The sequence below is a fragment of the Alternaria hordeiaustralica genome, assembly GCF_023758085.1.
Source record: "Alternaria hordeiaustralica strain BMP 2776 chromosome Unknown scaffold_1, whole genome shotgun sequence".
Lineage (NCBI taxonomy): Eukaryota > Fungi > Ascomycota > Dothideomycetes > Pleosporales > Pleosporaceae > Alternaria > Alternaria hordeiaustralica.
In genome coordinates this window covers 4,522,300-4,539,200 of record NW_026056773.1, presented here as the reverse complement: position 1 = coordinate 4,539,200, position 16,901 = coordinate 4,522,300, and the positions used below count along the sequence as shown (strand labels likewise).

Here is a 16,901-nt window from a genome sequence, read left to right as displayed (position 1 = left end):
TCGTAGGGAAGACCTCAATGCCATCGCGACAGTGGTTCTTGATGACCTTGCGAGGACTCGAAAGGCCAACGACGTGCCAGCACCCGTAGAGGTCAAACGTGACGGTGACAATAGTGGTGTTGATGGTAACAGCGGCGGTAGTGGTAGCAAGAGTGTTAGAGATCCTAGCGGACCTGAAGTGCAGAAAGGCGAACGTAAGTGAAGCCCCAATGTGAAGACGCCCGACCACTAACATCCAAGCAGGACCAGGCTTATCAAAGGCCGCACAACATCAACCAGCTCAAACCCCAAAGTCGCGAGGAACTCTATCATCAACCGCGGGCGGAAAGAGAAAAGGAAGTGACATTGCGCAGGCGGCGAAAAAGACGAGGAAAGCAAGCCCGGAGCCGATGGATGACGAAGAGGATCTTGTCAAGCAAGAGGACTCCGATGAGAACAAATCAGCCAACGTCATTGCGAAAGACACCAAGGAAGCATCTAGTTACCCCTGGCCGCCGACTTCCAGCTACGCCTCTGAAACAGATAGCGACGCCGATACGAGTCTCGAGAAAGCCGCGCCTCGATGGTTCACACAAAAGAGCACCGTCATGACGAAGTCCAGCCTGTTCCACAGCGGCGACAATGAAGAAGGATACTACAGCGCGGCCCTGAAATTTGACCGGTTCCGAAAATTGCTTGGCAAGGAAGTTGTCCAGATATCGGACACAGACCTAGGGTTCTGGGCACCCGTTAGGGAAGACTACGGCATGTATACCTCGTGCGAATTTCCGGTCTTGTTCGTCAAAGAGGCTGCCAGGAAATTCAACGAAGACTACTTGAAAACAGCAGTCAACAGGAAAGAGTTTGAGAAGATGATGGACGCTAGCAAAAGGACGACCAAGTGCGTGAGACTTCTGCTGGACCGAGGGAAAACCCCAGGATCCTCGAGCGAGCCGCGTTACATGCGAGCGTGCACCTACTGTGCTGCCACGGGAAAGTTGTGTGTGACAATTGATCGATTCCCCGGCCATAAACCCCGCTTGTTGGTCCATCCGCTTGCATCAAAGAAATGTAAAGACTGGCGGTCCATGGACTTCTGGGTACACAAGTGAGTGCGCTCGGCGCGGGACTTCGATCAAACAAGGAGATCGTGTGGTTCACGAAAACGATTCGGCGGGACACCGGAGTCTGAGCGATTATACACGGAAGGATCATTCTTACGAAGGACTCGCGGATAAGAATATAGTTGACGGGATTCGCAAGAATGAGCTGAGGAGTTCAGTCAATTGTTCCAGGAAGTCATGACGGGAGAAGTTCAGATCTTTTGCAGCATATCTCATCACATACCATCCTTCCCAATGTACTAGAGGTTCGTTTTCAACCACATGGTCTCATCGCCACATGCTCATCAAGTACTATCCACCACAAAGTATCCAGGTTTCATTCTCATCACATGCCCTCATCACACCTCCCCCGCCTCTTCGACCTAGTCTCCCCTCTCAGCCCCAAACCTAAACCTTCCGTCTCACCAACCCCCTAAAAAAATCAAAGCTATTCCCATCACTCTGCACCTGCACCACCCTCCCCGTCCCGCGCCCATCCACCTCCCTAACCTCCTCCGCCAGCAACAATCCCCAATCCCTTGTAATCCCCTTGATCCTTGCCTTCACCGGACCACCATTATACCCTCCACCCGCACCTCCATTATACCCACCGCCCACCCCACCACCACCACCACCCTCCACACTCTCCAGCGTAACCAACTGATCCGTATGCAACCAATTCCCATAATAAAACTCCTCCATCTCCCTCGTAAACCCACTCTGCGTAAACGTACTATACAGCGTCTCAAAATGCGCCAGTATACTCGCCAGCAACTTCTCTGGCGTAAAGTCTTTCAACGGCGGCGTGCACCCCTTGGCCAATTGATTTAGACTCGTAGTCGGTAACGCGTTACTCAGATTCAAACCAATCCCCGTAACAACATCGTAGGTAGAACCGGAGTAACTGCTATTAACCAGTATCCCACCGATTTTGACAACAGGGTTGTTGGACGAGCCGGGGAGTTGCGCGTAGATATCGTTTGGCCATTTTAGTTTTACGGGGATTTTTTCGTAGCCGGGGGCGTAGTTTTGGATGCCTTGGACGATGGCGAGGGCGGCGAGGTACTGCACAAATACCACCGGAGCGGACTGGCTGAGTGTGAAGGAATGGTGCAGCACAGTACTAAACATCAACGCACCCGGCGGCGCGATCCAAACGTTATTCCCTCTTCCGCGGCCCGCGATTTGTGTGGTTGCTGTTATGGTGAAGCCTTGGGGGAGGCTGCGTAGTAAGGACGGGTTCTTCTCGAGGAGCGTATTGGTGGAGGTTACGACGTCGGCGTAGATGAGGTGTTTGCCGAAGGAAGCGTTGGGGTTGCGGAGCTTGGTGTGGTAGTGGTGGAGGTTTGCGTAGAAGGATTCGTGGTGGAAGGGGGTTTCTTCGGGGGATGGTAGGGCTTTCGAGTGGGGGGTTATGACTTTGATGATCTTCTCGTAGGAGACGATTTGGTCGGGGGAGGTGGTGGATGTGTAGGTGATGCAGTCTTGGATCTCTTCTTCTGGGGTTTTGGGCTTTTTCTTCTTGGGATCTTCCTCTTTAGTCTGTTCTTCAACACCTTCCTTGGTACTGTTCGTAGCAGAAGCAAGGGTAGGCAGCTTCTCCGACACAGCGCTAACGGCCCTTTTCAACTCCTTGACGCTCCACGCGCTCCCCTCTTTCTCAACGCGAAACACATCGTTCTCGCCCTTGATGTACTCATCGCCATCGACTACAGTGATGATTTCACGCCAGGTAGCGACGAGGTCAGCGACGTCTGATAGGTTATGAGCGGTGAGATGCAGACGGGAAAGGGACGGTACCGCTTGTTCCTGCTCGTTGACCTGCAGCCCAAGTTTGCGGAGGATCAAGCGCATAAAGTCAAGTCGAGTAGCATCTGTAGCTGCGATGTCGCCGATGACGGTAGCATACGAAGGTAAGCTGGGGATCTTGCTCAAGTTCTGGGGCGCAAATCTGAGGTATGTTAGCAACGACGCTTCAGACGATTGAGAGAGACTTACTCAGGATGCGGCCCAGTAAGAACAGCATGCCCCTCGCCCACCTTCCGATACACAACGGCCGCCTTCCCCTCTCCACTCTCCACATGCAAATCCTCCGTATAACTCGCCAAGACCTGCACCCCCCTACTCTCCATCTTCCCCGCATCAACAAAAACGCCCCCACCATTATAATAGCTCTTAAACACATCTCCCACCCCCTCATCCACCCCCTCGAAAGCACCCTTTTCAATCTTAATCTCCGCCGCCCTCGCCCCAGCTTCACTCGCATACTTGAACCCCTCAAACGCCAATCCCCTACAAGTTCCAGGGAAGAAACCTAACTCCCTCTCTCCTTCAACAGCCATTTTGGGGTCGTTGACTTCGAATTCACACCTACTGCTACCGTAATACCCTCCAGCGCAGAAACCAAGGTAGGAACCACCGGCGTTTACATACCGACTAATCCGGCGGTTGCCTTCGCCGTTGAGCGTGCGGCAGTAGCCTAGATCGGCGCCGCCGGGGAAGACGAGTAGGGCGCATGTGCTGAACCAGGGTTCTTTGATGAGGGTATCGCCTGTTATGGGGATGACGGCGTATGATGGTGATAGGAGGCGCCGTAGAGTGTAGAGGCAGTGGCGGACGGATTCTGTGGTGCTGCCGTTGCCTGGGCTGGCTTAGTAATCTTGGTAGGGATGTGAGGAAGTTTGAAAAGGCGTACCGGAATATACCAGCACATTCATCTTTTTGCTCGCCATGATGTTGGCGATATGAAAATGCGATGTGCGATTCGTATGCTGACTGACTGATGGTGACGTTGAGGGTACTGTAGTGCGGACCGAGTTTGGCCGGCCGTGCTCAAATCAACTCTCTCAATGACAAGACCCTGCGCAAGTTTCCGCGACTCGATATCTTCACACCACACGTCTCAATTCCTCTATTCAACTCTTTGAAGTATGTCAAACGAAGACAAATCCCGCGCAGCAGCAGCGCAGTTGTTGATTGATGATGAGCCCGATGACTGGTGCGTATGAATTTCCAGCTTTTGGGTAGATGCGGAGATCCGGGGAGAACAAAATAGAGGAACTTTAGAAGCGAAAGAAGCTAACTAAGGTTTCGCAGGGATAAGCGCATCTACAGCACCGGCTGCGCAGACGAAAATGCAAAATTGACGGATTGCTATTACGAGAAGAAGGACTGGCGGGCGTGTAAGCAAGAGGTAAGTTTGGCTGCTACTGGACTCCGAACCTTGGATGAGCCGAGGATTCGCCGAAAGAAGTAAGGCGGCGTTGTGAAAGACATCCAAACTAACACAATACCTAGATGGAAGTTTTCCGACAATGCTGGCAGCGACATGGCAATGACAAAAGAACGGATTCAAAAGACATTTCAAAATAGAAGATTTGGTAGCCAAGCTCCGAGAGCGCATGTGTAAAAGTAACTGTATCATCACCAAAGCAGTGGGACGTGTAAATTAGAAATCAAACTCTAGCAATGCGAAAAATAATCTTTTTTCGTTCTTCAGTATACTGAGACTACAAATAGCAATGAAAAGAGATGCTCATCAGGCCATTATACTGCAGCTGTCATCGCTTGACCAGCATGATTGCACATGAGGCCGTAGTGCCTCTGTACCGCAACTACGTCTCAACCTCAACTGGTTTCCGTAGAACTCCAATGTCCGGCATAGCATCGTTGCAATCATTCTCCGTGACTGAATGAGCCTCATGTGTTGTGTGCGACATGCAAACTTAGTCGCATCCGCTCACTTCCTCTCATAAATCGGCGGCACAACATCCGGGTGAAACGGGCTCTTCGCCGCATCCGCCTTCTGCTTGTCAAAGTTCCACACACCATTCGTCTGCCCATCGTTGATACCCTCGCCAATCTTCTTGGCCAGCTGCTCGAACAACGGGTACTTTGGTGCTTTTGAGAAGAACTTGCGCTCCCACTCCTTCCCAGCCTCCTTCTCCTGTTGTCGCATCTCGCGCTGGCGGGTCTCGATGATGGTCTTCTCCGCACTCGTCAGGTCCATGTTGCCACTGTTAATCGCATCCGACACCTTCTTCCACGCGCGCCGTGTCTCGAAGTCGTCTTGTTGCTCGATGGCGGCGACGGTGAGGGGCGTTGTCTTTGTGGACTTGTGGTCGAATGTGTCGACGACGGCCTTGGTCTTGGCATCCTTGATCTGGAACGAGTCGGTCCACTGGCCGTCGGCCTTGTAGATGGCTTCCTTCTCCTTGCCCTCGGGGTATAGCACGGCGGTGAACGAGTTCTTCTTTCCGGAGACCCAGCCCTTGCCGCTGTAGTCGATGCGCGCGGTGTAGCCGGTGGAGGATTGGATGTAGGTACTGCTGTTGAGCTCGACGTAGGGGGAGCCTGTGATGAGGCCTTCGATGTGGAGGGCGGGGAGGGTGATGAGGTAGCTTTCGTTGTAGTTGTCGAGGTGGAGCATGGCATGTCCGATTTGCTGTGGAAAGTTAGCGGTGTACATGGGAGATACTAAGGATAATTACCTTGACATTGATCGTGGTCTTGAAGGACGCCTTCTGCGCGTTGTAACCTTCCAGCCGGACGCCGTGTTGGTCGTTCCAGATGGAGTAAGCCGTGACGGGTGGATGATGACTGCGCGCATTGCATTAGCTCTCCCGTACTATACGCGTGGCATGCTTACGACAGGCTGAGCCATCGCAAACGCGTGTGCGCGTACCTGACTTGCTCGCTGACGAGCTGTGTTGTGCCTGCCTGGTCCTCCCACTTGCCCAGGAAGAGCTCGCCCAAGAAGGGATTCAGAGGCTTCTTCTCGCTACCCAGCTTTTCCGACCGACTGGCGTACTGCTGCTTCAGTGTGCTCAGAAACCACTTCAGCACCAGCATGGCTCGCTTGGCAGGGTCCTTCTCGGCGGCCGGTGCGACGAAGACGGAGGGGTGTTCGGTCCAGTATGAGCTGTTGTGGGTCAGTGTTGCTTCCTGGGTGGCGGATATCACTAGACGTACGAGAACTCGGTGAGCGACTTTGTGGAGAGGATAAAGGCAGGCGCCGTCATCGTGGACAGGTCGCCATTGAAGGACGCGATGGACTATCGTGTGTTAGCCAAATGCCATGTCCGAGTCGAACACCACGATTTCCTGAAGCTACGAGCATTTCGCTATGCGCGAATATCTCTAGACACGTGAGGATGCTGGGATAATTCCATACCTTGAGGAAGCTCGTCCATGAGCCTCTGGCCTGGGGTGGCACTGCCGATCCTTCCTTCTCAGCCATGATTGCGGTGCACGTATGTTGGGGATTATTTGAAAGAGGTGGGAGAGGTAAGAAGAAGCGTCGACAGGTGTAGACGCGCGTGTAGGGATGTGTGAAAGGCGGGGGTTGTCGAAGACTAGGGACCTCGCAGTGGGGACGGAGGGCTGTTATGGAGACGCTGCGGACGGAGCATGTTTAGATTGGGCAATGACGTCGGAGCTAAGCCACACACCCGCCCAAACACAACCAGGTCATGACGAACAACATTCTCTCCACGGGGCAGTCAGCCATGCTATTCCATTTGTTGGTGCTATGTTACTATTGTGATATCTCGTGTACATTTCGTCTAATCATGCTATTACATCTACGCGTTCCCCTTTCCAACGACGCGCTTAGGTCTTGACATCGGGCTCGGTGCGGCCAACGTACTCCTGGAGCTTGAGGAGGTCCGTCGCGAGCTTGACGTTGTCCTTGAGGTAGTCTTGCGCGTCCATGTCGTATGTCGACTCGTCGCTGGTGTGCTTCTCGATGTAGAGACGGATGGTGGCGCCGCTGCTGCCTGTGCCGGACAGACGAACAACGATGCGGCTACCGTCGTCGAACTTGACGAAGATACCCTGGTTCTTGCTGACGCTGCCGTCGAGGTCGGTGTAGGAGAAGTCGTCGGCCTCGAGAACCTTGCGACCAGCGACGGTTGAGCCGATGAACTCGTCCTTCTTGGTGGTAATGAGCTCCTTCATGTGGGCGGTGACCTTGTTGGCGCCCTCGGTCTCGCAGCCCTCGTAGTCGTAGCGGGTGAAGAATGTGCGACCGTAGGTTGTCCAGAAGTCCTTTTGGATCGACGCAATGCTGGGTGTGGTTCCAGTCTGCTGTCCGACACCAGCCAAGATATTCAACCAGGCGACAACAGCCCACAGACCGTCCTTCTCACGGATGTGGTTGCTGCCAGTTCCAAAACTCTCCTCACCGCAGATGTTCATCTTGTCAGAGTCGAAGAGACCGCAGAAGAACTTCCAGCCGGTGGGCACCTCGTAGCACTCGACGCCCTTCTTCTTGGCGACAAGGTCAATGGCGCCAGAGGTAGGCATACTACGGGCGAGACCGTAGATGCCCTGCTTCTTGAAGTATGGGATGAGCTCGGCGTGGTGTGCGATGATGGCTAAGCTGTCACCAGGCGAGACGAAAGAGTTTGCGCCGTAGATCATGTTTCGGTCACCGTCGCCGTCGCTGGCAGCACCGAATTGGATTCCGTTTTTGTCAACGGCGTCGACCAGCGACTTGGCGTAGACAAGGTTAGGGTCGGGGTGGTGGCCGCCAAAGTCGGGCTTGGGGACGCAGTTTTGTGTGCTGTTGGGGATGCCAAGCTCCTTCTCGAAGATGTCGACACCGTACGAGCCAGTGACACCGCTCAGGCCATCGAAGAGGACCTTGAAGTCGGAGTGCTCCTTGAGGAACGACTTGATGAGGTCAAAATCGAAGATGTCCTTGAGCATCTTGAGGTAGTCCTCGGTGGAGTGGACGATCTCAACCTCGAGGCTTCCATACTTTTGTGTACCGATGGTGCTGAGGTCGATGTCGGGGATGTCGGCGATCTTGTACGAGCTGAGGGTCTTGGAAGTTTCGTAGATCTTGTTGGTGACGCTCTCGGGAGCCGGGGCACCGTTGGCCAGGTTGTACTTCATACCAAAGTCCTCGTCGGGGCCTGGATGTGTTAGATGGGAGGAGTGTATGGGTTGTGGAGAACTTACCACCGGGGTTGTGGCTGGCAGTGAGGAGGATACCACCCGTCGCCTTGCGTATCCGGATGATGTGACTGGCGGCGGGTGTGCTCATGATGCCGTTCTGGCCGATGAGAAGCTTCTTGACGCCATAGGCAGCGCTCATCTTGGCGATGGTCTGGGTGACCTCGGGGTTCCAGTAGCGGCCATCACCACCAACGACGAGGAATGCGCCCTCAACGCCTTCTGGGATGGATTGCAGGATGCTAGCAACGAACGACTCTGAGTAGTGCTCCTGCTGGAAGACCTTGACCTTCTTGCGGAGACCAGAACTGTAGTGTCGAATGTCAGCTATCATCCATCGACACCATAGCTTCATCAGACCTCTCAGCTCTTTCGGGTATAGTCGACTTACGTTCCGGGCTTCTGGTCCTGGAAAGGCTTCAATTCAACGGTTCGGACGCTCATATTGACTGTCTATGTTCTTGGAGCTTTGTGAGAGAAAGATGAAGCAATTGGAGAGTCGGGCGATGTGGCAGCTGGCAACTTTTGAGCTGGTGAGGGGCCCAGCTTCCCCCACCACGCGGGATGACGCCGGCGCTAGCTCATCAGCGGAAAGACCAACGCCACGCTGGCTATCACCGACGACTTTTTCTCGTCAACGTCCCAACACTCGCCGCGCCCATGCACTAGCCCTGCATCTGAGGCCGAGACACTGCACAACACTCCTGACTGACCACTCCCCGCCTCGCTTCGCCCCAGACCCTTTGCGGGGGTCCCCTGGCCGTGTGCATACCGTCGTTCCTTCCGTCTCGACTAGAACACAACTTCCTTCCCAACACCCTCAACCACCTGGTCAAAATGGGTATCCAAGGCCTTGCTAGGCGTCTCGAACCCTATGCGACGCGGCTTTCCTCCGATCAGCTAGACGGCTACTCCGCCGTGATAGACGGCCCTGCCCTCGCCTACCACGCTCACAAATTGGCCCTCGCTTCAGCCGCTAGCGCCACTCGAATCCCGTCTTATGCAGACATCGTCGCTGAAGCACTCCGCTGGCTGTACTCGTTGGAGAAGAGCAACATCAAGGTGTGAGTAAACTACAGTTGCTTTTCAGCGCCCGGACACGGAACCACCACGGCAAGCCAATAAGGTGCGCACATATGTTCTTCACTTCACCGCCATTGCTGCAGGGGTTGCAAAAACTTCACTTATCGTGGAGTCGAGATGGGAAAGTTGCTTGATTGCACTTGACCGTGACCGTTCTATGCACGTTATGCGAGTGCTGATGTGAGCTTATGTCGTCCACTGCTGATCGCACGTTCTCAGGTCTGCCATCTACTTCGATGGAGCCTTACCTACTTCAAAACGAGCCGAGAGACTGTCCAGGATGGAGGCGAACAACAAACGAGTGCAGCAATTCCGCAACAACTACGCTACCGTTTCTTGTCCTGTTCCCACATACCTAGGTTCCATCTCATACGCGTTCCTTGCGCCTGCACTGCAAGAAGCGCTAGTAGAGATAGATTCACCTTTTGCTACATATACCCATACAGTACCGGGAGAAGCAGATGACTGGTGCGCGTCGCACGCGAAAAAACATTTACGATCCATCATCTTTACGAGCGACACCGACCTCATTCTATACGACTATTCGGTATATACGCTCGTCGTGTTTCTACACGATGCAGACATCTCTACTGGTATCAAGGCGTACTTACCAGCCGAGATCCGAAAGCAGTTACAAGTGAAGAGTCTGGTGACGTTTGCATACACTCTTATCGAGAATCCACAAGATAGTACGAAGCTGCTAGCTCACCAAGCTCAGGATGTATACCAGAAGTCTCGCCGGTACATTGACTTCGCCAGCCGCTACATCGTGAAGAGTCCAATGCCTGTTTACCTCGATGAACCAGACTTGGTACGTCCGCCCCAGATCGACGTCCGGCTATCTGAATATGTGCACCAAACCTTCACCAACGACGAAAACCCGCACGTGTACTTGCCTTTACTTATTGAAGAGCCATCCCAGGCATCAGCATGGAACATAGGGTGCGATATCCGTAGACTGGTTTACAAGCTACGTGCGACAATAGAGCATACGGTAGTACAAGAGTACAGAAGAAAAGCGCAAGGGATATCAGTCCAGGAAGTTCCCATATACCCTCGGTGTTTTGACCAGAGCCCAGTCGATGACCTGGAGTCGCAGATGCGCAGCCTGAGATCCTGGGGTGAGGAGAAGTCCGTCAGCTCACAGCTCCTATGGTCGCTCTTTGGTCTCAGTCTAGTGCTTACCGAACTCAACACGCCGCCTCCCATACCCTTGGTCCAGCGCGTACTGAATTGCGAGTTCGATAACAGTTGGGCTTTTGTGCACCTCACGGCTAGACTGCATGCTGCTCTCTACTCTCTTCGCATGTTACTCCAAATGGTCAAAGTCGCGAGGGCAATGATGGATCCTGACCAAACAATAGACCCCAGGGACCCACAAGAAAACGAAAACTCCAGGCTGCGCAGGACAGTGCACATCATCGCCGGTCACATGTCCGACTTCCCCTCGATACCGGACGTGATGGGTGTACCGGGGCAGGCAAAGCGCATCCTAGCCGAACACGACGTGCTGAAGGAATTGATTGAAGAGATCTATACGTCTGCTGGTGTGGGAATACCAAGCGAACAGATATCGAATAAGCAGAGGAAGAAGCAAATGAGGGAAGCAGAGAGGAAGAAGAAGAAGTTTGTCCAGAGGATGCAGGCGAAGCCGCAGGAGGGAAATGCTTACGCATTACTGGGTGATGGTTGATCGTATATTGTGAGGAACGGCAGGAATAATAACAACCGGTTCGAGACTGTCCACATTTCTTTCATTAACGCCATCATGCAATCATCGAGCTGTCAGCTGTCCTTGCTTCGTGGGGCGCGCACGCACAAACTGCGGAGAAACGATGTGCGATGTCTGAAGTTGGGTTCGCACGGTTTCGTTTGCGCTTCGTACAACCTTCGTCGTACTGACTTCACAGCCATAGAGTTTGACATCAACATTTAGCCGTAGTATCGTGCCGCGCGTTCTAAGCCCGAACGCCGCTTTCGGCCTACTGAGCACGCGACCACCGACCTCTAGCTAGGACATCCACGCCGACCACCCATTGCCACAAACTTGTTCACGATGTCGGTCCAGCCACAACTTGGAGTCGCGGCGCTATACGAACACGCTGTCACGCGTCTGCATAAAGTCATGGATATGCTGTAACGAATGTCGAGGGGCATTAACATCCGCGACGGACGTTCGGCCGAACGATTGAGTACAAGTAGAACGAGCAAGTGCTTGAAAGCCTTGCACTACTACATGATCAAAGTAACTACTTCTCTACTATAAGTTCAAATCATCATCACCACTTCTAGAACAGCACAGTGCATTTCGCCCGTCATGGCTTCATCGACCTCCCACCCCCAAGCAGACACCCTAATCCGCGCCGGCACAATCGAAACACTCCAACCCGGCATGCCACCACAGCGCTCCATAGCCCTCCTCTCCGGACGTATAATTGCCCTCAGCGAGGACTCAGCCGGCTTAGACGACTTCATCGGCAGCCAAACCCAGATCATCGACGTACCAGACTCCACAGTCCTCCCCGCATTCACAGACACACATACCCATCTGATTCTCGCCGGATTGACCTACTTCGACGTGCCAGTCAATGACGTCAAGAGCCTAGATGAGCTGTTTGCAAGATTGAAGAAGCGGGCGAGCGAGACGAAAGAGGGGGAGTGGATTTGTACGGCGACGGATTGGCTGGAATATAATATCAAGGAGCAGAGACTGCCAACGTTGAAAGAACTCGATGCTGTTTCGACCAAACATCCCATCATGGTGATGAGAGGTGGTCACAACGTTGTCGTCAACTCGGTCGTTGCGAATCTGCTGAACGTAACATCCGACACACCCTCACCACCAGGCGGCCTCATCGGCAAAGAAGCAGACGGAAGTCTATCCGGTCTCTTCCAAGACTCCGCCACCGTCCCCATTCTCAAACTAAAACCCTCCACAACCCTCGCAGAAAGAGTCGCAGGACTAGAAGCCGCAAGCCGTGCGTACGCCGCCACGGGAACAGCCTGCGTCCGCGACTGCTACGTCCCGCTCGCCGATCTAGACGCCCTCATCGCTACTCACGCAGCCGGGAAACTTCACGTGCGCGTACATGCCCTCGTACCCGCCGTGGGCATGACATGCGCAGAGCAAGTCGAAGGTTTACTCAACAAAATGGAGTCATACCGGCACATGCAAACCGATCCCTACCTCTCCGTCTGGGGCGTGAAATTCATGGTCGACGGCGGCATGGAAGCAGGCGCCGTATCCACGCCCTACCTCTCCATCCCGCCCGGCCGCGAAAAAGACGCGGATTGCAATTGTTGCGGCCTCCCTTCCTACCACGGGATGCTCACGTGGGAGAAACCGGCGCTCGTCGAAGCCATGACCGCCGTTGTTCGCCGTGGATGGAAAATAGGAACACACGCGTATGGCGACCGTGCTGTCAAGTTGGTACTGGATGTATACGAAGAACTCTTGCACCGGTTTCCGTACCTCCAGTCTGGAACTCTGGTAATGGAACACGGAGGCCTAGTCTCACCTTCTGAACAAATCCGAGCAGTGAACCTCGGTATCGCGACGACGATCCAACACCCGCTTTTGCATAACGCAGCGGGGGTCCAGGAAGTATACTGGGGCACGGAGCGCGTATCCCGCACTTTCCCCGCGCGGACGTGGCTGGATGCTGGTGCGCTGATAGCGGGCGGGAGCGACTATCCTGTTGGTAGTTTTGCGGCTATGCGGTCGGTTTGGGGGATGGCGTCAAGAGAGACGGTGATTGGGGTGAGGGGGGTTGAACATGCGATTAGTGTGGAGGAAGCGGTTGCGTTGCATACGACTAAAGCTGCGGAGCTGCTGAGGGAGGAGGGGGAGAGGGGACGGCTTTTACCGGGGTTTGTGGCGGATTTGGCGGTTTGGGGGGTTAATCCGCTGGAGGTGGGGGATTTGGAGGTGCTGAAAGACATGATGCCTAGTCATATCTCGGTGGGGAAGAAGTTCGTTATACTCTAGCTTGCGTATCTGATGAAGAAGCGAATAGCATAGTGGTCGAAAACAGGGACATCTTTCAAACATAATAAAGTTCTGGTATCTAGACCTTTGATAACGCCCATCTAAATGCCGCTCTTAGACAGCAATTATATGATATAAAACACAAGGAAATTCGTCATCCACACACATCCATCCATCCCCCATCCTTTCCTATTCTACTACCTAGCAAAGTAATCCCTCGCCCCATCCCTACTAGGACTATACGGCGTATACTGCTGTTGTTGCTGCCCATATCCCCCTCCCCCACCCAACCCACTCCCCACGCCCATAGGCGCAGCCCCACTAACCAACCTCCCCTGATCCCCTCCTCCAATCTCATAAGGACTTTCCCCCCTACTATCCACGCCCCTCAAATCCAAGCTGGGACTAGGACTGTATTCGCGCAACGCACTGGGTGTTTGATGGTAGCCAGCAGGGTACAACACGCCCGGATCGTCGCGCATAGTACGTTCCGAGTCGCGACTTGTACTCCTCCCACGATCGCTGTTGTTGGTGGAGTTATCGCGGCCCCAATGACTGCCCGGTGTATCAGGCCTCCCCACCGTACTCCCGCCATACAAACTGCCCTCCCCGCCGTGTTCATCGCTGAACTCAGGTCTATTCTTGTAGTTCTCGTAATCCATATTCGATTCCGACACGAATTCAAAGGGGCCGGTACCTCCTCCTCCTCCACTCGAGATGTTGGCTGAGGCGGCGGTTTTACCAGGATGTTCTTTGGACATGCGTTTCATGGTGTAGACGTCAGAGAAGGCGGCGGTGTCGCCGATGTCGCCGTCGAGGCGGCCGCGGTAGACTTCGGCGAGGAGGTGTTTGGATTTTTCGTGCACCATGGGGACGGTAAGTTTTTGGTAGAGGGCTGGGTGGCTGTGATATCATATCAGTAACTTATTTTTTGTGCTTGCAAAGTGTAGATGACTTACCCGAAGCGCACTGCAACACGATCCCTACGACGCGATTCCTTGTCTATTGGGGTTGGGGCTTCGGTGCCCTTGGCGCGTGTGCCTTGCGTGTAGTATTTGAGCGAGTGGTCGAAGGCGTTCTTGCAGTAGAACTTGAAGGCGATTAAGCCGAGAGGAAGAGGGGCCATGGCGGCCAGCATGGTCCATTTGTGTTCGTAACCACGGGCCACGACCAGCAGTGCAACGATGCAGTTGGAGAAGAAAGTGCCAACGAGCATGCGGTTAAAGAGCACACGCCAGAAAGCACCGCCTGACTCGTTCTTGGTGCAGAAGACGTACCTAAACATATGTTAGTGGGGTATTTGAGGGTTTTGGAGTCAAGACTTACATCAGAAGATACTTCTTCATCCAGCTATCGAGCGTAAAGTAAATCGCCACAATAACCAGCGTAATCGGCTGCAACGGCGCAAAACACAGCGCAACCGTCGAGTAAAACAAAAAGTAATTGTAGTAACTCGCATAGTCAAACGGCGGCGGCGCAGTCCGACTGATCAGCTCCCTAGGCGTCGGGTTCAAGAACTTGCGAGAGAAACTGCCCCACGCGAGGTTGACAGCCTGGGCCAGATCAATAGCGGCGCCCAAGTTACGCTGGACAAGCCATGTAACCCAAAAAGGCGAGACTTCGCACAGGGTACGCATGGTCGTGTCGAAGAATTTGATTTGTCGTAGGATATCCATGAATGGAACGTGTTCCTGGGTCGCGAGATTGACAATCATGACAATCATACCGAAGACGGCGCTGAAGAGCGAGAAGACGAACAGGTTGTTGAAGACAAAGAAGGCGTATAATTGTGCTGTGACATGGCGCTCTCGGGATGTCTTGGTTGTGTCTCCGGCCTTGATGGACAAGCGACGGAAGATGATGGGGAGGAAGTAGTAGAAGAGCGAGGTAAGTGCCGGAGCTGCGAGACCTTGAACGACGGCCCAGAAATCGGCGTGTGCGGCTAGTTCGGTCTGGAAGGTAGGCCACACAAAACCCAGGTTGGAGAGCTTGGACAGAAAGACGGCGATCAGGGCGTTGGGGATGAAGTACAGGAGTGTGAGCAGGGTGATCCAGAAGTTGTTCACAGTCCTCCTCCATCGTCGCGTCTTGGGATCGAGGGTAAGGTTTTTCCAGATGATATCCTTTGGCTTGGGCGCGAGTCGGACGGTGGTGCCTTTGACATGCTTGCTGCGCGCTGCGAAGGCGACCATGTGCGCAGAGTCGATACTCTCGTAGCTAGCGAATCCGTACGATAGAGCATCGCGCTTGTCGATTGTCTCCCGCACCTCCTTAATCTTGCTTTCCAATCGCTGAATGCGTGCTGTGAGGTAGTCGATTGCATCCACCTTTTGCGCCTTGTCGGTGAACTCTGGGTCTTTCTTCGAAGGAGTACATAGCGGTCGCTCGGCGGGTAGCTTGTTCGGGTTCTTCAGGTATTTCGCCAAGATCTTCTCCAGCTCAATGACCGCCTCTTCGTGTGCCTCGATGAGATCTGGGATATCCTTTACGTTGCGTCCGATGGACGCGCGGGGCACCTCTGGCGTAGTCTTCAAGCTATCCGTAACCTCGACGATGCCCTGATCACTGCGAAAGCTGCGGTCGATATCCGTAACCATCAACGTCCGCGCGTGCAGACTGTTCTGGTAGTCTGGGTGCTCGAGGTATTGACGTCTCATCCGGTGTACAGCGCGGTACATCCACCACAAGAAGCCGCAAACGATGATGTCGATAAGGTATGCCAGCACGACGAAAGCCCAGAAAACCTGACCGAATAGATCTCGAGGTGTCATCAGGAAGATGATCTTGCCGCTCATATCTCCGTCGAAATTCTTCTGGAATTCCACCGACTTGATGACGTTGACGGGAACGATAACCGCACAGCCAACGATGGCGAGTACGACAAACATGTTCCTGCACATGCGCGCAAAACGCAGGAAGATGGTCGCGTCCAATCCGATCTTCTCAACATATTCGGGTTCGTTGGTCTTAAACACGGGCTTGTACCACGCGAACAGCGATTTGTCGAGAGGCGGCGGTCGGTGTTTCTCGTCAGTGTGGCGGAGACGGGGCGCGTAAACGATAGTATTAAAAGGACGTAGTAGGAGGAAAAGTATGAAAATGGCGGCGGTGATGCCGAAGGATGTGCCGATAGCGACGAGGACGGAGTCTTGGGATACCTGGGCGTGTTAGAGTCGCATGCGACAGATGGGGGGCTGCATGTACCGAAGCGCCCAGGGCATTTTCTGTCATCAACTGCTCGAACTTCTGCTCTATGCTCAGGTCCCGCCGGAGCAGCACGTTCGGTACTGTGGATGCCATAGCGAGTGACGGGTGTAACGTGTAGCGAAGGTGTGGTAGCGATTGTGATAGCACGTGTGATGGGTACACGTGGTATTGGGGGTCGATCTCGGGTCCGAGAGCTCAGCGCATGTCTTCCTCGTGTTCCCCTCTCTCTCACTGAGATCTGAGTAAGATCTGCTGTATCGTAAAGATCGCCGTTGGTCGTATTCGGGGTTATTCGGCTGCGCGCTCTTCACAAGGAAAAATGACAAGTGGGTATACGCGCAAAGCAGAATGAGTGTACAAAGCAGAGTGTAAGGAAAGCCAAGAGTGAAGCAAGCAACGGCAGCAGTAAGCAGTAACGGCAGTGAGAGAGAGTTCAGAGCTACGAGCAGTGCCTCGCGTCCCTTGCCCGTGAAAGCGGATGGAAAAGGGCCGTCGATCCCTGTCGTGCCCTGTCAAGATGTCGGCGCTAGAGGGAGCTGTGACGCCTCGCTAGAGCCAGACCCTAGCCGCCTTCCACCAGG

General features: G+C 53.9%; 6 protein-coding genes across 6 annotated transcripts; 2 read left to right on the top strand and 4 right to left on the bottom strand.

Moving 5' to 3' along the window:
• Positions 1-1,490: 1,490 nt before the first annotated feature.
• Positions 1,491-3,814, bottom strand: J4E84_001478 (uncharacterized protein; the record flags this gene model as incomplete). The annotated part of the gene is made up of 3 exons (XM_049384110.1): positions 1,491-3,033; positions 3,081-3,723; positions 3,778-3,814. The coding sequence occupies 3 exons, from the start codon at positions 3,812-3,814 to the stop codon at positions 1,491-1,493; spliced, it is 2,223 nt and encodes a 740-aa protein (XP_049249628.1).
• A 1,007-nt stretch (positions 3,815-4,821) lies between these two features.
• On the bottom strand, positions 4,822-6,321 carry J4E84_001477 (uncharacterized protein; the record flags this gene model as incomplete). The annotated part of the gene is made up of 5 exons (XM_049384109.1): positions 4,822-5,526; positions 5,573-5,681; positions 5,767-6,003; positions 6,054-6,136; positions 6,256-6,321. The coding sequence occupies 5 exons, from the start codon at positions 6,319-6,321 to the stop codon at positions 4,822-4,824; spliced, it is 1,200 nt and encodes a 399-aa protein (XP_049249627.1).
• Positions 6,322-6,692: 371 nt separating this feature from the next.
• Positions 6,693-8,486, bottom strand: J4E84_001476 (uncharacterized protein; the record flags this gene model as incomplete). Its single annotated transcript, XM_049384108.1, has 3 exons — positions 6,693-8,002; positions 8,049-8,350; positions 8,434-8,486. 3 exons carry the CDS (start codon positions 8,484-8,486, stop codon positions 6,693-6,695), a joined length of 1,665 nt encoding a protein of 554 aa, XP_049249626.1.
• A 1,100-nt stretch (positions 8,487-9,586) lies between these two features.
• Positions 9,587-10,818, top strand: J4E84_001475 (uncharacterized protein; the record flags this gene model as incomplete). The annotated part of the gene is made up of 2 exons (XM_049384107.1): positions 9,587-9,593; positions 9,707-10,818. The coding sequence occupies 2 exons, from the start codon at positions 9,587-9,589 to the stop codon at positions 10,816-10,818; spliced, it is 1,119 nt and encodes a 372-aa protein (XP_049249625.1).
• Positions 10,819-11,442: 624 nt separating this feature from the next.
• Positions 11,443-13,113, top strand: J4E84_001474 (uncharacterized protein; the record flags this gene model as incomplete). The annotated part of the gene is made up of 1 exon (XM_049384106.1): positions 11,443-13,113. The coding sequence occupies one exon, from the start codon at positions 11,443-11,445 to the stop codon at positions 13,111-13,113; it is 1,671 nt and encodes a 556-aa protein (XP_049249624.1).
• A 197-nt stretch (positions 13,114-13,310) lies between these two features.
• On the bottom strand, positions 13,311-16,413 carry J4E84_001473 (uncharacterized protein; the record flags this gene model as incomplete). The annotated part of the gene is made up of 4 exons (XM_049384105.1): positions 13,311-14,016; positions 14,073-14,390; positions 14,440-16,271; positions 16,318-16,413. The coding sequence occupies 4 exons, from the start codon at positions 16,411-16,413 to the stop codon at positions 13,311-13,313; spliced, it is 2,952 nt and encodes a 983-aa protein (XP_049249623.1).
• Positions 16,414-16,901: the final 488 nt, after the last annotated feature.